This window comes from Oryctolagus cuniculus, chromosome 11 (genome assembly GCF_051225735.1).
Source record: "Oryctolagus cuniculus isolate XC-2025 breed Fujian yellow rabbit chromosome 11, ASM5122573v1, whole genome shotgun sequence".
NCBI classification, from domain to species: Eukaryota; Metazoa; Chordata; class Mammalia; order Lagomorpha; family Leporidae; genus Oryctolagus; species Oryctolagus cuniculus.
This window is the reverse complement of record NC_142877.1, coordinates 40,818,076-40,839,979: the sequence shown is the minus strand read 5'-3', so window position 1 is coordinate 40,839,979 and position 21,904 is coordinate 40,818,076. Positions and strand designations below refer to the sequence as shown.

The 21,904-nt window shown below is 40.7% G+C and overlaps 1 protein-coding gene and 1 long non-coding RNA gene across 6 annotated transcripts in view; one reads left to right on the top strand and one right to left on the bottom strand.

Annotated features, from left to right (window-relative positions):
* LOC149123425 (uncharacterized) overlaps window positions 1–1,555 on the top strand; it is a 49,394-nt gene extending 47,839 nt beyond the window's left edge. The window contains exon 5 of one of the 2 annotated variants that reach the window (XR_016216007.1): window positions 1,541–1,555. This is a non-coding gene — a long non-coding RNA (uncharacterized LOC149123425). Of the gene's footprint in view, window positions 1–1,536 lie in introns of both variants that reach the window. The other variant, XR_016216006.1, reaches the window with a different exon arrangement.
* Window positions 1–21,904, bottom strand: part of MACROD2 (mono-ADP ribosylhydrolase 2) — a 2,169,899-nt gene that overhangs the window by 184,281 nt on the left and 1,963,714 nt on the right. For all 4 annotated transcript variants that reach the window (XM_051846213.3, XM_051846214.3, XM_008256366.5 and 1 more), the window contains one exon: window positions 8,875–8,919. In XM_051846213.3, the coding sequence (XP_051702173.2) occupies window positions 8,875–8,919 (45 nt within the window). The remainder of the gene's footprint in view (window positions 1–8,874; window positions 8,920–21,904) is intronic.

Here is a 21,904-nt window from a genome sequence, read left to right as displayed (position 1 = left end):
ATGCACAGTCTTAGTTTTGAGTTTCACCTTCACAAAAATGCCCTGTGTACATTTCAAAAGAAAATTCGAATGACTTGTACGTTGCACTGGTATTACAGAACAGAGGAACCTCTCTTCAGAAAACTGAGCTCAGTCAGAGTGGCCCATTCAATGCAAAGATACATTGGCTTCTAGAAAATGGAAGATGACAGTAAAGACAGCATCCCTTGAAGAGGTTTGGTTCTAGAATCATTAAAAAATGTGTTCATGAGAAAAGTAGGTTATACCAAAAAAGTTAACAGCTACAGTGTTGGCCAACATGCATAGATCTTGACCTCCACCTTAAATGGCTTCAGAACCCATAATTGTAAGCACTATCCACGACGTTTCACTTTGCAGACATGGAAAATACATCAGATTGAGAAAATTGATTTTTTTTTTTATTTGACAGAGTTATAGACAGTGAGAGGAAGGTCTTCCTTCCGTTGGTTCATTCCCCAAATGGTCGCTATGGCTGGCGCTACGCCGATCTGAAGCCAGGAGCCAGGTGCTTCCTCCTGGTCTCCCATGCAGGTGCAGGGGCCCAAGCACTTGGGCAATCCTCCACTGCCCTCCCAGGCCACAGCAGAGAGCTGGACTGGAAGAGGAGCAACTGGGACTAGAACCCGATGCCCATATGGGATGCTGGTGCCACAGGCGGAAGATTAACTAAGTGAGCCACTGCGCTTGCCTGCAAGAAAATGGATTTTTAAAATCTCTACCCTGGCAAACAAAACTTGAATCTGATTTTCTGCCCTAACATGCAGGGGACAGTAAACATTTTAGGAAAGGATAAAAGAATTGCTCTGTGGTGTTTTAACCCTTTAGCATATAAGAACATGATGGTATACATATAATTTAAAAATTAAATAGAAGCTATTTTCTCATAGCACAGTTTTCTAAAGGAAGAAGGGATAGGTCCTACCCTCACTAGACTCTTTCAAACATTCTGGCTTTTTTTTGTTTTGTTTTGTTTTCACGCTCTTCTTAGGGGTGGAGAGAGAGCTTTTGGCTCTCACTCTTTTGAAAGGACAGGATTTAGTACATTCTTATTTAAATATTTACCAGTAGGGTTCAAAATCATGTTGAAGTTTAAAGATGTTTTCTTCTTGGTAAACCCACACACACATTGAATCTTAATTGCAGATTCATCTGTCATCATGGCTGAGCTAAATTTTGGCAAGGATCTGATTCAACAGCCTACGTAGGCTTACACTTAAGGTTTAAGCTAAAACATTTTCTGTAGACATCATCAATGATTTGAACAAATGTTAAATCTTAAACAAGTTTTTTTTTTAAATTTTAAAATTCTTCATAAGGTAATCGAGAATCATTTTTTCCAACTGTTTGATTGAAAACTTCATGGATTAATTGACAGTTGCCATAATGTACTTTCATTTCAGTCCTCAAAATATCACTAGATGAAATGCAGTGTCATCTCATCTTTGAAGGGTGAAGGGGAGCTTGAGATTATCCTGCTTCTATATTTTTTAAAGATTTATTTTATTTATTTGAAAGACAGAGTTACAGAGAGGCAGAGGCCGAGAGAGAAGTCTTCCATCTGCTGGTTCACTCCCCAGATGACTGCAATGGCCGGAGCTGCGCCGATCTGAAGCCAGGAGCTTCTTCCGGGTCTCCTACATGGGTGCAGGGGCCCAAGGACTTGGGCCATCTTCTACTGCTTTCCCAGGCCATAGCAGAGAGCTGGATTGGAAGAGGAGTAGCCGGGACTAGAACTGGCACCCATATGGGATGCCAGCACTGAAGGCCAGGGTTTTAACCTGCTGCACCATAGCACAGGCCCCTCTAGTTCTATTTAATAGACTTCTGTAATAACCCAGATTCTAAAGAACTTCCATATGTTTCCAAGTAAATCCTTGTGCATCTCATTTTTTCTCAGTGTCCTTCCTAGCCGATCCAAGGGGAATGGTAAGTTAAATTGTGAAGACAGTGTGTGGAATGTGTGTCTAAATTCACCCCATTCTGATCAGATACTTTGGTAGGCATTCATTTATACATCCAGTCCAGGTGTTTCCACTGAGCTATCTTCATTTGCTTGCATGGCGTCTTGCTTTGAATTTAGAACTAATTCTTCCATTTGTCCCTCCAGACCCACTCTTCATTTTTTTCTTTTTAAAATTCTTTTCATATTAACATGATATTAATACAAAGAGAACAAATTTCAATGTAGTTCATAGATACAATTCTAAGTATATGATGATATTCCCTTTCTCCCCCACTGTCTCACTCCCTCCCTCTCTTCCTCTTTTTTCTTTTCCTTCTTTTTTTCCTTTGATTTTTCTCCCTTCCTTCCTTTTTAAATGTTTTGAGATAATAGATTTTTAATTTACATTACAGTCAAAGACTTAATGCTCCAGTAAATGAGGAGTCCAACAAGTAAAGAAAGACCCTAGTTCAGTGTTCAGTGGGAATGCATGCAAGGGCTACAAATAATAAGCAGATGAAAAGATAGCCATTTCACTCATATGCAGTGAATTTTAAAACAATCACAGATCATTAAATGTAGATCACTCTTCCATTATTTTTTAACCACCCCCCAACACACTCCAGGAGGATGGACCCCGTGGACCCCATCAAAGAATTCCCTGATTCTCTGACTTCCTAGTAGAGTCGGCCAATAGTGAGGCTGCTGCTTAGGCTTCTGGTGGGTAGTCTCCACGGGAGAGTTGAGTCCCTCAATCTAAGCTTACAGCCCTTACCAGTGGGCCTCCTCAAAATGCCCCCTTCACCTCTTGGGTCCTGCAACTGCCTTTTTGTTTGTTTTTTTTTTTTTTTTTTTTTTTTTTTTTGACAGGCAGAGTGGACAGTGAGAAAAAGAGACAGAGAGAAAGGCCTTCCTTTGCCATTGGTTCACCCTCCAATGGCCGCCGCGGCCAGCACACCACACTGATCCGATGGCAGGAGCCAGGTACTTCTCCTGGTCTCCCATGGGGTGCAGAGCCCAAACACTTGGGCCGTCCTCCACTGCACTCCCGGGCCACAGCAGAGAGCTGGCCTGGAAGAGGGGCAACCGGGACAGAATCCGGCGCCCCGACCGGGACTAGAACCCGGAGTGCCGGCGCTGCAAGGTGGAGGATTAGCCTAGTGAGCTGTGGCGCCGGCCACAGCTGCCTCTTCCCCATTGTCCCTTCAGTGTTGAAATTTATCTGTGCCATTCCCCTCACCATAATTGTTTCCCTTCACTCGACTCATATCAGGTATTTCAAATTTTTGAAATGATCTCATTAGGAATATCAAACTCAAATCCAGCCAGAACAAGACACCTGCTACTGACAGGTCTTTTCTCTCCAAAGTATTCCTCCTTTCAAGGTATTGCAGATCACTTACCCAATAAATTAAACCCTAAATTGAGATGCCAGCCTTAATATTTCTCTTCATTTACTTTTCCAATCCCAGCAATCACATGTTCTATCAACCCTGCTATAAAACACCCCACAAATATCCACTATGCTCCTTCTTTATAATCATCACACTAGTCTATGCCAGCAACATCTCTTGCCTGGGTTTTTGCAATGATCTTTCAAGTTATAACTTCTCACCTTCTAATCTCCCTGCCTCTACTCTCTACTCCCATAACCTAACCTGCACATACAAATGAGTGTCATATTTTAAAGCATCAACCAGATTGTGTTGCTCATCTGTTTAAAAACTATTTCTTAGAATAAGTTCCAAACCCAATTCCATGGCTTAGCACAGTATGTCATTTAGCCCACATGGATGGCTTTAATGTCATCTTCCACCTGTTCTTTGGCTCTAGTTTGATTGTGTCCCTCACATTGCTAAGCTGGTTCCTTCCTCAGGACCTCTGCAGCTGCTGTGGTTTCCTCCCACTGCTCCAGAACACATATATTCATATGTCTTCCTGTTTCTCATCCTTTGAATCGCAGATCAAATCCAACTCCCAAGAAAGTCCTTCTGTTACCACCTAATCTAAATGGTCCCCCATAAGGAAAATCTCTCTCAAATGTCACTTGTATCTAAAATTATCTACTCTATAACTTATTTCCTTATTGTATGTTCCCATATATCCATCCCATCCCATAAAAATGTAAGTTCCATGAAAAAGGGGCACTTTTCTTTCCTAATCTGTCTTGTCTCCTGGTGCCTAGAGCTGCTGCAAGAATTTCATTTTAATTCTATTTTATTTCTGCTTCTTCTAGACCTTCCTTTAAGGCCAAGATATAAAGGAACCCGCACCTAATTTTCTCTCTCTTAGCAGCTGTTGCCACATGCCAATTTTCTAAAATTATACAACAGAGCTATGGCGACTCATTTTTCTTTTCCTATTTATTTAAACAGGAACAGATCCTTAAAAAAAGCCTACATTTGATAGATGTGCTATTAAAAACATTGGCATTATAGACCACAAAGGTTTTGAGCATGATGCCAAGTTTTCTGTGGTTGCGATTCAGTCACATCTAAGGTTAATACCATGGCCAGCATGAAAAATTTTGCCAATGACTAGATTATCAACTCTCCCCCCAAACTTCTGTCACCAGGTATGAGATGGATGTTGACCCTTGGAATGGGTTCAGTAAAAACAGAAATGAGATGCTTGGAACAGCTCACTGCTTGCAAACACAGGGCTCCCAGGGACTCATCAAATGGGCAAAGCGGCATTTGCAGGCTCACTGGGAGGAGACTCCAACCTTTTCATGCCCATGAAAAGTGCTGTCCACAACTGGGGCAAAGATGAGAGTTTCCGAGGCCAGTGTTGTGGTGTAGCAGGTTAAGCTGCCACCTGCAGCACCGCCATCCCATATGAGTGCCAGTTCATGTCCTAACTGCTCCATTTCTGGTTCAGCTCCCTGCTAATGTGCTTGGAAATGTAGCAGAGGATGGGACCCTATACCCATGTGGGAGAACAGGAAGAAGCTCTTGGCTCCCAAATTCAGCCTGGCACAGACCTGGCTGTTGCAGCCATTTGGGAAGTAAACCAGTGGCTGGAAGACTTTCCTCTCTATATATTTGTCTGTCCCTCTCTCTCCCTGTAACTCTGCCTTCCAAATAAAATACATAAATAAGAAAGAAAAGGAAAGGAAAGGAAAGGAAAGGAAAGGAAAGGAAAGGAAAGGAAAGGAAAGGAAAGGAAAGGAAAGGAAGGTTGGTTTTCAATGCTGGAAATTCAAGTCCAAACTAGCATTTCTTCAGAGAGGGTTTTTGCGAATTAAATTTTTAATTCTATTTTTTTAAGATTTATTTGTCTGTTTTAAAGGCAGAGTTACAGAGAAAGAGAGAGAGAGAGCTTTCATCTCCAAATGTCTGGGGCTGGGTGAGGCTGAACCCAGGAGTCAGAAACTTCCTCTGGGTCTCCCCAGAAGTGGGTGCAGGGGTCCAAGGACTTGGGCCACCTTCTTCTGCTTTCACAGGCACATTAGCAGGGAACTGGATTGGAAGTGAAACATCTGGGAGTCGAACTGGTGTCCAAACGGGATGACAGCACTGCAGATGGCAGCTTAACCTGCTGTGCCATAGCACTAGCCCCAAATCTCTAAGTCTTGATTTTTCCACTTGAACAGCAATTCTTGAAGAATGGGTAGGATTTAAAAGGTACATATTTGCCCACATTTTGAGACACTTAAGCATCTACAAAGTATTAAAATTTCATGTTTAAAAAAAACTTGTAGAGCACTCCTTGAGTAGGCATGGATATATATTATGAACAGTGATGTAAGTATTGTATTATGTCATGATGGTTGGTAGAGACTTTGGGGCATTCAGGTGAAAGTCTCTGAAACACATGGCTTCTGGGCCCAAGTTTCTACTTGTGGCTCAGCAGGAACAACTCCCTTACTTGGTTTTGGGGAGCTAAAGGGGGCATTGTCTCTGCTCCTCCGCAATAGCACACTGCTGCTCAACCTTGAGAATATATCCTGCTTTCTAGGTTGCCCCTGTTTCTGGCAGAAGGTGGAAACCTGGAGTTTGGCCATTAGCATGACCTTACTCCCTACCCCCAACCCTGAGGACCTCAACTATGTATCTAGCTTTGATGTGGTTGGATTGCCATGAACAGTTGCTGATTTTTGTTTGCTGGCTCAGATTTAGGTCCACTTTCAACAGTGCATAATCATGAAAATGAAGACACAGGGAAAAATTTATCATGCCGAGGATTAAAGATGATTAAAAGGAATTATAGACATGTGCATCAATCCGTTTCTTCATTTTTCTCCTTAAGGCAGATCCTCACCTTGGGGGATGACCTTATCTGTTATCATCAGAGACATTCCTACCTCTACCTACTACAAGACTCTCATGACAAGACAGGAAAGTTGAGAACATTAGCTTTGAGATCATGGCAAACCTGGATTCAAATTCTGGCTCTGTTATTTAAGCAAGGAACTAATCCCTCCTAAACCTCAATAGTAACAGTCTCTGCTTCATAGACTTCTGTTTATTAAAAGAGTTCAAACATGTCAAGTGGATGGCAAAAAGTACATGCCCAATTAATGCCTGGCTCAGCAGAGGTGTGTGGGGGTGACCAGCTCATCCCAACTAATTGTAACATCAAACTCTCACATTCATTGACCTCTTACTTGATATCTTGATAAAGACTGTGGCAGGTGTGCTTACACCATGAAAATCTGCAAACTCTTCACATTGAAGCTATCCCTATCCAGAAAGTCAATTTACCAGCACCTCACTGGATTTAGGTATTCAAGCAATTATTCATTATTCATTATTACTCAACAGCATGTTTTGGCAGGTGAGTCACTTAAGCAGGTCTTTGCAAGTTTCAATTGCATTCTTAAAAGTTGCTCCAACTCTTTTGTTGGTGTGAGAGGAGGTGATGTGGGGAGGGGGAGGGCAGCAGGCAATGGTCTGGGAAGGCTGACTCAGACTCATCTTGGAGACCAATATGCTTTAGTCTATGAGATCTGAATGAAGCCAGTCACACAGCAATGTCTGTCAAGGCCAGCTGCACACCATGGATCTATCCAGCACACAAACCCACATGATTTCAGCACTCAAATGTTAGCAAACAAGAGTAGCTTCCCACGCTCATTCTGCCCGAGTGGCCAAGAAACCTTGGCCCCTTGAGTGTGATTTGAACATCTGCATCCAGCTGTGGGAGATGACACTCTCAGGAAACCTAGTGAGACTAGAATCAGAATGATGATCCAATTAATGCCCAGAAACCTCAAATGCTGATTCCAACCTTGTAGACTCTGCATTAGCATTAATAATCATTTCCTTAAAATCACTCAGTAAGTTGGATACTTAGCAGGATCACATTAAGAAGTCAACTCCCTTTGCCTAGAAATGCGCACTTACAGCACTTAGACAAATGACCCATGGCAAGATAAGATCTTTACACTGGATGGATAAAAGGGCAGAATCCCCGACAGCTGAAGGATATTCCAAGGACACTTCATGAGAGATCGATGAATGAGAACAGACGAGAACAGCAAGCATTAAATTCATAGGTATTAATCCAAGAAAGCGTGACCATTTAAAGTCTTTTTTTCAACATACGGTCCTTTTTCACAGTAAGACATTGTATGTGAGTTTAGGAACTGACATTTTAATTGAAGTTTTACCTTGGGACTTTGTTTTACCGAAAGCCATCAGACAATCAGGTTGGATTCTCTCAGTAGACACCAAGAAAAGGATTTGAGTGTAAGTATTTAATTTGAGACATTATCCCAGGAAGAACCAAATGAGTAATAGGCAAGTAGGACAGGAAAAGGATAGAAGCCAATACTGGGTGTGTTAAAGAACAAGCTCCACTGTGGGCAACAAGGTCTCAATTCTACTGGGCACCTCTGGGGAATGGTGTAGAATTGAGCTATCCATGACAGTAGCCACTAGTCAATATTGCCAATGAGTAGTTAAAATGTGATTAATCTGAACTGAGATGTGAATGAAAAATACACACCAATTTCAAAAACAGTAAAAGAAAAAGAAAATAATGGAGAGTATCTAATAAAATTACTTTTAAAAAATCATTTCTTGAAGCTGAATGGTTTATTTGTAACTGGTTTATTCACTAACACTGGTCCTTTTCTTGAGGAATTGCTATGCACCTCAATTTCTGACAGTGGGAGGCATATACATGGCAAGTGTATTTCCCAAAGATGGCCACAGTGATCATTTAGGTCTTACATAATCTACACAACCACCCCCCACCAAGAGACTTAGTCCATTCTCATATCCCCAGGACTTGGGTGAGTTTGTGGCTGTTTCCAAGAACAGAGTTTGGCGGAAGTGATGCCATGGGACTGCTAAGCCTGGTCCTTAAGAAGGGTAGAGCTCCTTCTGAGCTCACTCACTTTTGTAAAAGAAACTCATTTGGAAGCTGGGCACCATGCTGTGAGGAAGCCCAGGCCAAAGAAAAAGGCTGTGTCCGGGTATTTCAGAAAATCATCCCAGCTAAGGTGTCGACAGCCAGCCAGTATCAGTCAAGACAGGAAAACAAATGAGTTTTCAAGTCATCCCAGCTCTCTAGCTGTTGAATCCTTCTGCTGGGCCCCAGATAGTGAGAAAGAGAATGATTACATTTTCTCTACCATGCTCTGCCTCACTCACAGAATACATGAGCAAAATAAGTGATTCTTCTAAGCTTAAAACTTTTGGGAGTGATTTCCACACAGCTCTATTAACTGCAACATCATGTTCCATTTTTACGTCAGCTCTCAGGAAACTCAAAGTGATATTTAATACATTTACTAATAATATAGCAAGTGTTAGCCTTAGGAGTTAAGACCATACCTCCTTATTTTATGACATTTAGCATATATTTCCATTTCATTTACCTTATTTTGAAAAAACATGGGAAGTCAACACAGATAAGATTACACTTTTTTCCCCCCAGTAATAAAATAAAGAATATAATACCTGAATCTTCTTTCATGTCAACATCTTCTTCTTCATTATTGTCATCTATTAAAAAATAGAAGACAAAGAAAAGGTCATGTGCAAGCTGGAAATACCAAAACACCAGAATCCTCCCATTTAATGCTATGGCTTGAATGTCCCTTACAAAACACAGCTGGAACTTAATAGTCACTGTGACAGTGTTAAGAGATGGGACGTTTGATAGGTGGTTAGATCAAGAATGATCCCCATGAGTGGATCAGTGCCATTAACTCAGACATGCGTTAAGTATTACAGGAGTGGGTTTCTCATGAAAGAGAGGGAGAGGAAGAGGGAGAGGGAGAGGGAGAGGGAGAGGGAGAGGGAGAGGGAGAGGGAGAGGGAGAGGGAGAGGGAGAGGGAGAGGGAGAGGGAGAGGGAGAGGGAGAGGGAGAGAAAGCTGAATTTGACTCAGTCTTCCTCTGTCAGCTCCACATGTGTTGCTTGACCTTTTGCCATGTTACGGTGCACAGGAAGGCCCTTACAAAATGCTGACACTGCACTTTTGGATTTAGCAGCCTCCAGAACCATGGACCAAATAAACTCCTACTGTTTATAATTTCTCCAGTCTGTGGTATCCTGCGACATGGAAGGAAAAACAAGATAGAGCCACATAAAAGCCAAAAACTAAAGAAAAAAAGGAAAAGCTCAGTAGAAAAGAGAATGCTTTACTATGATGCTGAGTGGAAAATGTACCCATTAGAGTGCAGCTTAACAATTAGGTTTTACTTTTCCTTTTTAACAATTATTATATTATGAACTATATGATGATTCTTTGCTTTATTTATTAGAGTTATATTTGATAACTTTGGCCATTTCAATTACTCAAAATTAAAAATCACTGATTTCAAATGACACATTTTCTATTCTACAGTTGTTAAGGTATGCATGCTTACCACAAGTATTAGAAAACTGTGGACCTCATAATTTGGTTGTAGGCCAACAACACACATAAAATCCCCTGCATTGCACCATGAGAATTGCTGCCTCAATGCACATGTAAATCCAAACCATTAACTGTGTACGTTCAGGGACTCCCATCAATGGCACCCTTCCCATTTAACGCCCTTCATCTCCCAATATAATCCTTTCTGATTAGAGAGGGGTATGTGATTTCCTCTGCTTTGTAGACGACACACTTGCTTGTTTGAACTTTGACACATTATCATCTCTCCCCTTGAATGTCTCTTCCATCCACCACTGTGATCTGAATGTGTCCCCCCCCCCCCCGCCTCAAGTTCAGATGTTGAAATCCGAATCCCTGCCACGGCTCACTAGGCTAATCCTCCACCTTGCGGTGCCGGGTTCTAGTCCCGGTTGGGGTGCCGGATTCTGTCCCGGTTGCCCCTCTTCCAGGCCAGCTCTCTGCTGTGGCCCAGGAAGGCAGTGGAGGATGGCCCAAGTGCTTGGGCCCTGCACCCCATGGGAGACCAGGAGAAGTACCTGGCTCCTGCCATCGGATCAGCGCGGTGCACCGGCAGCAGCGCGCCAGCCGCAGCGGCCATTGGAGGGTGAACCAACGGCAAAGGAAGACCTTTCTCTCTGTCTCTCTCTCTCACTGTCCACTCTGCCTGTCAAAAAAAAAAAAAAATAGTAAAAAAAAAAAATAGTAAATCCGAATCCCTAAGGTGATTGGGAGATGGGGAGACCTGTGGGGTCAATTAGATCATAAGGGTGGTGACATTACAGGATTAGTGTCCTAACAAAAGGGCCCCAAAAAGAACCTTTGCACCTCCATCATGGGATGACACAAGGGGAAGAACAGATGTCTATGAGGAAGAGAGCCCTCATCAGACACCACAGCTCTCAGCACCTTGATCTTGGACTTCGATCCTCCAAAACTGTGACATATGAATTTCCGTTATTTATAAGCCACTTGGTCTGCAGTTGTTCTATGATTGTTACAACTGCCTGGATAGAATACAGTGTAAGTCAATGCCAAATCTTACCTTGTTTCCACATTTCCCCCTCTCTACTCTCATTACTGCAGTCGAGTACAAATTCAGACTTTCAACAATCCTTTGCCTTAGCTAGTTTGGTAACAATTTCCTAACTACTCCTCTTCTCCTCCCAGTACCATTCCTTTTACATGTGACTGTCAGAACAATCTTAAAATCCAGCTTTCATCTGATCTGCTACTGTTCAGTGACTGCCCTCTGGTCATGAGAAGAGCCTAGACTCTTCCCAGGGAAGACTTAAGGTCAATAATATCTGGTCCCATCCGTATTTTTGTTTCACCACCTCTATTATACTGATGCTGGGGATGACAACACACTGACTCTTTCTTCTGTTTTCTCAAAGCCCCCTTCAGCCTGATCCATGTCTTAGTCCAGTTACAACTGTCCTCCCCAGCTCTATTCATTCTCATCCTTCAAGGCTACATTCAGACACCATAGCATCTGCTTGACCCAAGTTTGGATGAACAACATTCTCTTTACCATATCCCATCTTTACTGTCTTCTGAGTAGGAAATTTAAGGATGTTTTGGGCTTAAAATTTGTCTATCTGTCTATCGGCTGCTTCACTCACCCATTCATTAGGCATGTGATTTTGGAAAAATGGTCTAATCCCCCTAACCTTCAGGTTCATCAACTATGAAGTGGGATACTAATAACCTTACTACCTAGAGTCGTCACAAAGATTAGATCAGCTAATGCCATGTAAAGAACTAGGATAACTATTGAGACGTCACTAAATACTAAATATGAGCTATTATTACTAAAAACTCCCTTGGTCTAATTACTCATTCATATATATGTTTTCTCTATGGACATCTCCTGATCCTAAATTCTGTGACTACAAAGACCATGTCTCAGGGTCCTCTGCATTCTTTGACACCGAATGACACCATTCATTTTATATAGCAGAATCAATAAAGAAATTTCTGCTGGATTACATTTCTATGGTTTCCTATGTATTTCACACATATTATGACATTATGTATCTATACGATGCTTTGCATGTAATGAGACCTCAGTGAAGATTTGCAACTGCCTCCCAGATACTGCTTTATAACTTAGTCATCTCTTAAATTTATTCAATCTGGCACTCTGCTAAGTGTTGATTTTTGATGAAGATCAGATATATATTAGTGGAAATGGAAGAATTCCTTTCATCTGAGGCTTTAGAAATTCTTAATGACTATTGTTAACTTTCAAGAAATAAACTTTTCTAATCATTCATATGTGTTAGAAATTTAGTGATTGTCTATATTATGTATATCTTTCACCCTTTCTATGAATGAAATTTCAGAAGGAAGAATATTTGTCTTATAAATACAATTTCTTAGCAAATTATTATCTCTCATCACTGATTATTCCCTGAACTTACAACATTTAGACAGAATTTTATTCTTCACAGTGATCTACAATCTCTATGACAACAGACTCTCTGGAATCTCAGAGGGAAATGAAAAGCCCTCCATGGTTTCTGGGGAAAAATAAAGGAAGAGTCAAAATTCTTTTTTGTTTTTCACCCACATCTTCATTTTCTTGCATCCAGCAAACCCTCATTGGCAGCCTACTGTATACAAGGCTTTGGGTTTGGAGCTGGAGGAAACACTAAGATGAACCAGGCACCTAAGCAATTACCTGCAATTTTACTAGTCATAAGTAAACTACTACATGTTTGTGAATTCCAAAATGTGATATAGAGCAGTCAGGGGCCTTATAAAGGTGTCAGAAAGAGGATTTATGCTTCTAGTTAGACTGCTGGGAAGACTTCTTGGAAAAAATGACATAGCATCATCCTTAGAATCACTCCTACATGTAGAAGGGTAAGAGTTGGTATCATCATTCATTCATTCCATTCCTTGACTAATTTATCTACACAGTGGCTAAGTATCTGGACTTAGGCTGTGAAATTTACTTTCAGGTCCAACCATACATAACTATGTAATCCTGGGCAAACAATGTGAGACCTATACCTTGGTTTCTTCATTTGAAAATAGGAATAATAGAATTCTCAACTTTCTATGGTTGGAAATATGCAAAGTACATATACATAATGAACATTCTATACTTATTATTGCTATAATGATGTCATTATTAGTACTATTTTTTAAAACTATTTATTTATTTAAAAGGCAGAGCTACATAAAGGCAGAGAGACAGAGAGAGATCTTCCATCTGCTGGTTCATCCCCCAGATTGCTAGGGCCAGGGTGAAGCTAGGAGCCTGGAACTCCATCTGGGTTTCCCACACGCACGGTATGAACTCAGGCATTTGGGCCATCTGCTGCTTTCTCAGGGCAATTAGCAAGGAGCTGGATTGGAAATAGAGCAGTTGGGACTTGAACTGGTGCTCAATGGAATGCTGGTGTGACAGGTAGAAACTTAACTCACTGTGACACAATATCGGCCGTATTATTAAAGTAGCACTTTTGTTACTTATTGAGCTCTACCACATACACAAACCTTGTCAGGCTTTAAAAATACAAGTTAAAAATCCCCATCGTCTAGGAGCTCATAAAGCAGGTAAAATAAGAGAGCAGAAGCCAACAGATTCTCTGATGGAAGTCAGTAAAGGTTCTAGTGGGAAACAGTCAGGAGGCAGCTAAGTCAGCGAGAAGGTCTACGGAAGCTTTCCAGAAGAGGCAAGAATTAGGCAGAACCCTAAAGGGTGAATTGAAATTGGCTATGGGGATAAGATCGGTTGCAGCGGCTGTCCTACAGGTGTGGATGCCCTGCCCAGAACCCCTTGTTCCCTGACACTGTGGTGCATGCCAGCTTGACTTCCAGTCTCTAGCTCCCGGGTCTTTTTGTTTCAAGTCTGTCTTTCTCTCTTTGCTGGATCTCCCTCAAGAAGTAGCTGAGGATTAATACCATCCATAGATCAGCATTTCACAAATGACTGACAAGATTTTCCTTTAAGTACCCCAGCTCCTGTGAAGCTCACAAGCAGGTTTGACACAGCTTCCCGAGCCTCCCTGACCCTCCCTCTTGGGATTCAGGAACAGATGTCCAGTGGTAGCTGACCTAACTAAACCTGTTTGCCTTCCTTCCCCTCCCTCTCTCACTTTTCTACTTCCCTATGGTGTTTCCTGGGATCACCTCCAAAATAAATCACTTCTGCTCGAATCTTTGTTTTAAGCTTTGCTTCTGGGGGAATTCAAACTACGTGGGAGGCCTGGAGGAGGCTCCTGGCTCCTGGCTTTGGATTGGCGCAGCTCCGGCCATTGTGGCCAATTGGGCAGTGAACCAGCAGTTGGAAGATCTCTCTCTCTCTCTCTTTCTCTCTCTCTCTGCCTCTTCTTCACACTCTGTGTAACTCTGACTTTCAAATAAATAAGTCAATCTTTAAAAAAAAGAAAAATTTTTATGATAGAAATTTTCTTAGAAATTATAACATTTCTTAATATTTTGGTTTAATATTTTATTATTCTTTCAAAATTATTTCCTTTTTTATTTATATTTTTAAAAGATTTATTTTATTTATTTGAAAGACAGAGTTACAGAGAAAGGAGCTTCTTCCAGGTCTCCCATGTGTGTGCAGGGGCCTAAGGACTTGGGCCATCTTTTACTGCTTTCCCAAGCCATAGCAGAGAGCTGGAAGGGAAGTGGAGCAGCCAGGACGTGAACTGGCACCCATATAGAACGCTGGCGCTTCAGGCCAGGGTGTTAACCCACTGTGCAACAGCACCGGCCCCTCTTATTTATATTTGAAAGGCAGTCAGACAGATACAAAAGCCAACAGAGAGAGATCTTCCATCCACTGGTTTATTCCCAAATGTCAGACCAAAGCCATGAGCTCAGAATTCAGTCTGATTCCTCCATGTAGGTGACAGGGACCTAAGTACTTGAGCCATGACCTGCTGCTTCCCAGGGTATGCATCAGCAGCATACTAGAAGCTGAAGCAAAGTTGGTACTTGAACCCAGACACTCTGACATAGGAGACAAGTATTCCAAAGAGCATCTAAACCATGGTGCCAAAAACCTGCCCCTGCCTTAATATTTTAGCAGTATGTGTATTAAAATCAAGGGCATGGATTCTTATCTGCAGAGCATCTAATGTGCTGTTACATATTAGTGAAATCTCTTTTAGTTCAACATTATTTCATATAATATGCTTGCTTAAATCATATTTACACAGCAAATTTCTAGAAAGAATTTGTTCCAGCACAACCAGGAAACAAAAAGATAATATTTTAAAAAGATGGTACCCAATGGAGATAGAGAGAGTTCTGTCATCCAAAGCTTGGAAGCAGTTAGGAGACTGATGGAATGTGGGCACAGAGCTGCTGCCCTTTTAAGCAGTTCTTCAAGCATCATGCTTCTTTGTTAGAGGACAAAAATGAAATAAAAGGTTTCTAGCCACAGTGATACAAATACCATTTCAAAATAGAGAGCCATCCATCAGATGGTATTGTTCTGTGTGTTCAGAAATGCCAAGTCCAGAAAATCCCCTTCTCTTCCCAGGCATAGATCATACAGAGGCTAAAAGCTTCATTTCATCTTAAGGGGCCTCTTTGATGTTAATTTCATAACTGATGCTGATTTTATGCAGGGCATGTCTCTCTGTCCGATTACCATGCTGAGTTCTGCATAAAATATACAAATATGACTAAAGTTCTTATTTTGATAAAAATGTATGTGAAAACCAATTAGTTTCTCATAGTAGTCAGTTTTTGGTAGCAGCTGGCTATAGCTCGTATATGTGTAAAAGTACTGAATAAAATAAATATAAATCCAAAGTCCTGTCACAAGAAACTGTCTAACCTACTGTGAGGTCAAATCAATAATATCTATTTCACCCACTTTTATGGGAGACGGAGTTAATATAAGTGATTTTTGTGTTAATCACTCTACCTATCTTTTGAAAAGCAACTAATTTCTCAATAAATAGTATAGAGCAGACTTCTTTGAAAAATGAAATAGATCATGGGTTTTGGAAAGACAAGACTTGTCTTTTTTATATAGAAGACCCATAATTAATCTATTTCAAACCCCACAGAAGTTGTCCACCTATAGTGTCTGAGTCAAGTGCATCATCGTCCCCTGGGAACTTGCTAGAAATGCAAATTCTCAGGCCTTACTCAGCATCTATATTGCCCATTTCCCTAAAAAATGTGTGTTGTATCCAGTCCTTCAAGTGACGTTCATGCTCATGGAAGTTTGAGGCCCACTGGTCTAAGGTATATAGACTGGTGTGTTGGAAGAAAATCTTCCAAAAACGCAGATGTCTCTCTTTTGTTATGGTAAGCTGAGCTAACTGGAGATGAGTCACTAATGCTTCTGTGGTGAGGGGTACCCAAGTCACATGGTGCTGGGCCTGAGCAAGAGTGATGCTCTTCATAGGCTGTGGGATGCTTTCTTGTGTGCTTGAACTCACCAGCTCCAAGGCAGTTGGCTGGCAAGGCTGTCATGGTTCATGGCCAGGATTTGGAGATTGCCTAGGAGTTATGCACATGGATTCAGACTAGCTTCTGTGTGCTGTATGGGAAGATGAGGATGCCATGAAGGAGAAACTTACCCTACAGAGTTGCTAAGGCATCTTCCCCACCTCCAAGGGACACCAGACACCTGAAATAGTTCATCTTGCCCTTGTCAACATTTCAGGGACATCCACAGATACGGGCATGTCTGGCAGGAACACCAATTCTCTGACCATGTTTCATGGACTTCCAAGTCCTCTCCTGTAAAACTGAATTTCTCACTGCAGGCTTCTTGCTCTCGCTTTATCTTTTTGATATTTCATTATTAAGGGCTTCTGGAAATTACTAATGTAAATATTTTTAGCAAATGAAGCTGTTTATCAAAATTTGCATGTAACAGGGAAGATGAAAGAATCCTCATAGCTTCTTATGAGATTTGACAAAGACTTGCCTACCATTAAGTTAGTGTGCCCACTAAATCTAACAAATTGCTAGATACACTTTAAGATGGATAAAAAGGTGGGAGAAACTAAAGTCCTTGGCCACAATGAGCACTCCAATATCATCAATTTATAAATAAATTAATCAATAAATGGCACAGCTTAGAAATCTGCATGGTCCTCCTTCTGTTTTGGCTGACTGTGCACATGACACCAATGACCAAGACACAGGATTCGGAAAGAGGAGGAACGGTCAGTTCAGGGACAGTCTTTGAACTCAGTATTGGATGTGTTGAGTTGAAAGTGCCTGAGAGACGTACAAGCGGAGATGGCCTGTGTGCCAGTGAATACACCAGAGAGAGCTGGTTCAGACACAGCTGGGCAGGAGCAGACGTAGAAGACAGAGCCCTTGCCAGGACAAAGGCTGCCCGGTCCAGTACAGTCAAGGCTCCAAAGGGTCATGTGAAATGAACTCACGTACTCAAACAGGCTCTGGTTTCTGGAACCATGCTCAGACCCTCAAAGAGTTTTTAGTAACATCATCAAGGACAGCGACAGTAGAAGAGACAGAGACTGTCATGTGGTTGCTGTGGATTATGGAGTGAACAAGTGACTGAGGCTAGCAGCTCTTCAAAGACACATGGTTGAGGGCAGAATGAGGTCCAAACATAAAGCGGAATGTTGGTTGAAAAACTTCAAGTTTCTCCACTTTTTTTTTAATTCTTGTGTGCCTTATTAGGAATTATTTCAGTCATCTATGATACCTCAAAAAAATGCTTTCCTTGCAGTTGCCTCAATGTTTTCAATTAAACTAAAGGACAGAAACCAGTCTACCTGGTATGTCTGCAGGATTTTTGAATGGCAACCTGCTGGGGGAATCTCCAAAGATGCCTACAACATCCTCCTTCTGCAAGTAGCATTTAGTCGTGTCTGTTTCAGTCGAACTTCCTAATGAGATCTAACTGGGCTTAGTCAAGGCTCCAGTTCCGAGGCCTTTATTTGTTCTGCTGTTTATCCAAATTTGCTACACTCACTGCATACTCACTTCTTTTGAAGGGAGAGATTGCTTTCTGTCTCTGCTTGCTGCTTGTTGCTATATTCAGGTTGCTTGGTTACAGCAACACTTCACTGGATTTTCATTGAAGACAAAATGTGTTTGTAGCATTGGAGGCCCATGAAGTGGAAATGGTTAGCATCCATTTCCTAAGAAGACAGTTAACTCATTTATGTCACATTACAGAGAGCATGTCTTGTAGCATTCTGAACATCAATGTGATTTGCACATTAAACATGCACAAATGTGCCATGTCCTGTAAATATTCATAATTATGGCAAACTCTGAAATTTTTTTTTGCTTTGTAGTTTTTCCGTACACTGAATATGCCATTTAGAAAATTTAAAGTATACAATTCAGACATGGTCAACAGTTTTTCTCGTGTTTCTTTTACTTATTTGAGGACGATTTATGGATTCGTTTTCTAATGCTGCTGCAATGAATTTGTAACCTAGTGACTCAACAGAACACAAATTCATTACTCTTCAGTTCTCTAAGTCAGGAGTCCCGCATGGGTCCAACTGGTCTAAACCCAACACGTTGGCAGGGCTGCACATTCCCTACTGGAGGCTCCACAGCAGAACATTTCCTTGGTTTTCTAGCTTCTGGAGACTGTCCACATGCCTCAACTCACAAGCCCTCCCTCCGTCTTGAAAGATAATGATGTTGCACGTCATGGAACATTCTTCCTTGGTCACGTGTGTCTCAGCCTCTCTTCTCTTCTTTCCTCACTTTTCCAATTGCAGGGACCCTCCTGATTATAGTGGCCACACCCACATAAGCTCATTGCAACTGCATCTGAAACCTTATTTCTCCTTTGCAAAGACACCTGGCATATTCACAGATTCTTAGGTTTAGGATGTAGACATCTTTAGGAACCAATTTTCTGCCTACCAGGCCGGATAAGTCAGGAAGCAGATTGGTTGGCATAAAAGTGTCTGAGGAGTAGAACTGAGAACAAGTCTGTTTAGAAATAAGTTGGATTTCCTGTGGGATCAAGCCCACAGGCTTCAAATGAAGGTCCTTTATGTGTCTGGTTTTTAACTTCATTATTCCATAAAAGGGTTTCTTTTACCTTTCTTTTTTAATACTTCTCTATTTTCATCTTTCTTCCTTTCCTTCCTTCCTCCTTCTCTGCTTTCTTTCTTCCATTCTTTTCAAATAGTTTCTTTCACTTTTCTTTGTCTTTCTACTTCTCACTGTTTTGTTTATAAAACCAAAATATTACAAAATCAACTAATGAACTGGGGAACTACTTGCAGCATGTATTAAAAGGAACAATAACCTTAATGTAAAGAGAATCCTTATAAATCAATAAGAAAGATAAAATAGTCAATAAAATATACAAGGAATATGGTTAGCAATATCATCTAAAAATTCTGAGATAAAATATGTAGCTGGAAAGAAGGGATAATCCACACTAATAGTAAAAATGTACATTGTTACTGGTTAGTTATTTATTTCTTGTGGAGAAGTGATGGCCTGGAAACATGATAATGTGACTCACTGATATGAGTGGGAGAAAAATAAACTCTCATATGCTTTTCATGGGAATGTAAATTAAGATTGCACACTATCAGGAGTTGGTGTTTGTGTTTTTGTCTCTGTGAATGGTAATCTCCACAGTAATGCAGTTGCTGACATTTATTTGCACTGAAATACACTGACTAATTTCATAATTACCAGCAAAAGCGTCTTGATTTTTCTATGCATTTTGAAAAAGTAATTCTATAGGGGCCAGTGCTGTGGCATAGTAGCCTAACCCTCTGTCTGTAGTGCCAGAATCCCATATGGGTGCTTATTCATGTCCTGGCTGCTACTCTTTCGAGCCAGCTCTCTGGAAGGCTTAGGGAAGCAGTAGATGATGGCCCAAGTGGTTGGGCCCCTGCACCAGCATGGGAGACCCAGAAGAAGCTCCTGGCTCCTGGTTTGGGGTTGGCTCAGCTCCAGCCATTGAGGCCATTTGGGGAATGAACCAGCTGATGGAGAATCTCTCTGTTTCTCTCTCTCTCTCTCTCTCTCTCTCTGTAACTCTAACTAGCAAATAAAGAAATAAATCTTTTTTTAAAAAAGTAATTCTACTTAAAAAATGTAAATGGTGATGACTTCAATGTTTATTTATATAGCTTTCCAAAACAATTATTTATAAAGAAATATAGAATAAGTTGCAAAGATGATTCCAAAGTTTAATGATAAGGTTTTGAGTTAGCCATAGTTAATTAAAATTATGTTATGTAAGGAAACATAATGACATGATAAAAATGTTCATGATTTGTGTTAAGTGACAAACAGCAAGTTATAAGACTGATTTTCTGATTGCTTGTATTTTCTATTTCTAGAGACCAGAAGGATAAGTAGCAAAATCAAATTCATCTCTGGATTGAAGGACAAGGAATGGTTTGCATTTTCTTCTTTTTCACTTATCTGATTTTTACTATAAACCTATATTTTGTATTTTTTTGTAATAAGAAGTTGTGTTTTTAACAGGATAATGACAAAAACTGAATTACTTTTATATTTTTCATAAGAAATAAACATAGATTTTAAAATTTATGATGCTTGGAGGAGATTTCTATCTGAATATTAATTTATGTTGCTACTCATTATATTTGGAATTGGCCTGTTATGATATTTGCACATAAAATTGAAGCAAAGAAAATTTAAGTAACATACCAAGATATATAATCCTTAGGTTGTTATAAGATGATTAGAGATCATTTCTTGTGATGACAGATTCAGTGGTTGATTTTTCACTAAACTACAGATGCCTTTGATTCTATCAAGTTCTCCATTAGCTGTCAGTTTCCTCTGCCAGAAATTCACCACACCTGCTACACATACTGCCTTCAGGCTGCTGCCCTCCAACTATCATGTTGACATGACAAAAGGAAAGAAAACCTTAGCGACTCCTGTTATTGTTCTTGGCCAGGGAGGAGGTTAGAAGGGAAAGGAGAGAGGATTGAGGACATATCCCGTGATTGGAGGAGCACTAGCTTTTCAGGAAGCTGGGACTGTTACTGCAAACAACATTTGTGGCCTTGCTGGCACAGAAGTAGCATCAAAATATTGTCCATGCTTTCAGGACTTCTGTGAGAAAGTGTTGCTTAGAGGAGACGAAAGGCTTTGAAATCGAACACTTGCAACCATGTGGCTTTAGCCACTTGACCTTTGTCTGCATTGGTTCACTGCTTTTCCCCTGACAGTGGATGATGAACCTATGTCATAGGATTGTTGTTGGAAGGTCAATCTCAAAGTCATGGACTGAATTGCTGCTTCTTAAATACAAAGGAATGTAGACTTACAATGAAGTTATATTCTGATAAACCCATAATAAGTGGAAAGTATCATTAAGTCAAAAATACACTTATTCCCTCGAACCTACAAAATCTCACAGCCTAGGATACAACACATTGGAGTGACAGTGATTTCCCTTGGTGATCCCAGGACTGACTGGGAACTACACTTGCTCCTGCTGCTCAGCATCATGAGAGTGGGTTGTACCACACAACATCATCTCATAAGAAAAATGAAAATTCAAAATGAGGTTTCTATGAGTGTGCATAGCCTTCTCACCATTATAAATTTGAAAAATCTAAAGTCTAACTACTGTACATAAGGGGCCCTCTATATACAATACATCATGTTATTTTCCCACTCAAAAACTTAGTCTTAGCTCCAATTTCTTTTCACAGGAGGAAGAACATTAACCTTTCTCAATCAGGGATTCACAAACTGCAAATAAGCATCCCACTTTATTTCATAATCTCTCCAATCTGTCTTCTTCTGATGTGTTGCTGACGTGATTCCCAACATCACTTCTCTACTCCTGCTCATCTTTTAAAGAGCACTGCAAGTGCCACATTCTTCATGAAGTTGGCTCCAACCAACCTCAGCTGCATATGTATTTGCCTCCGAATTTCTGGATGATATAACCACACACATGTTATAACTGATTACTTGCTAATATTGTGTTCCAATTGTTTGGCATAGTACTTGCCTCCTCAGGCAGACTATGATTACATCTTAAATGTAGCAGTGATAAAAGCCTTGGGAACACAGTATGAATATAACAAATATTTGTCAGTTGATAGAAAGATAAATGATAATGGATGAGATAAACATGAAATCAATGAGTAAGGGGAATGA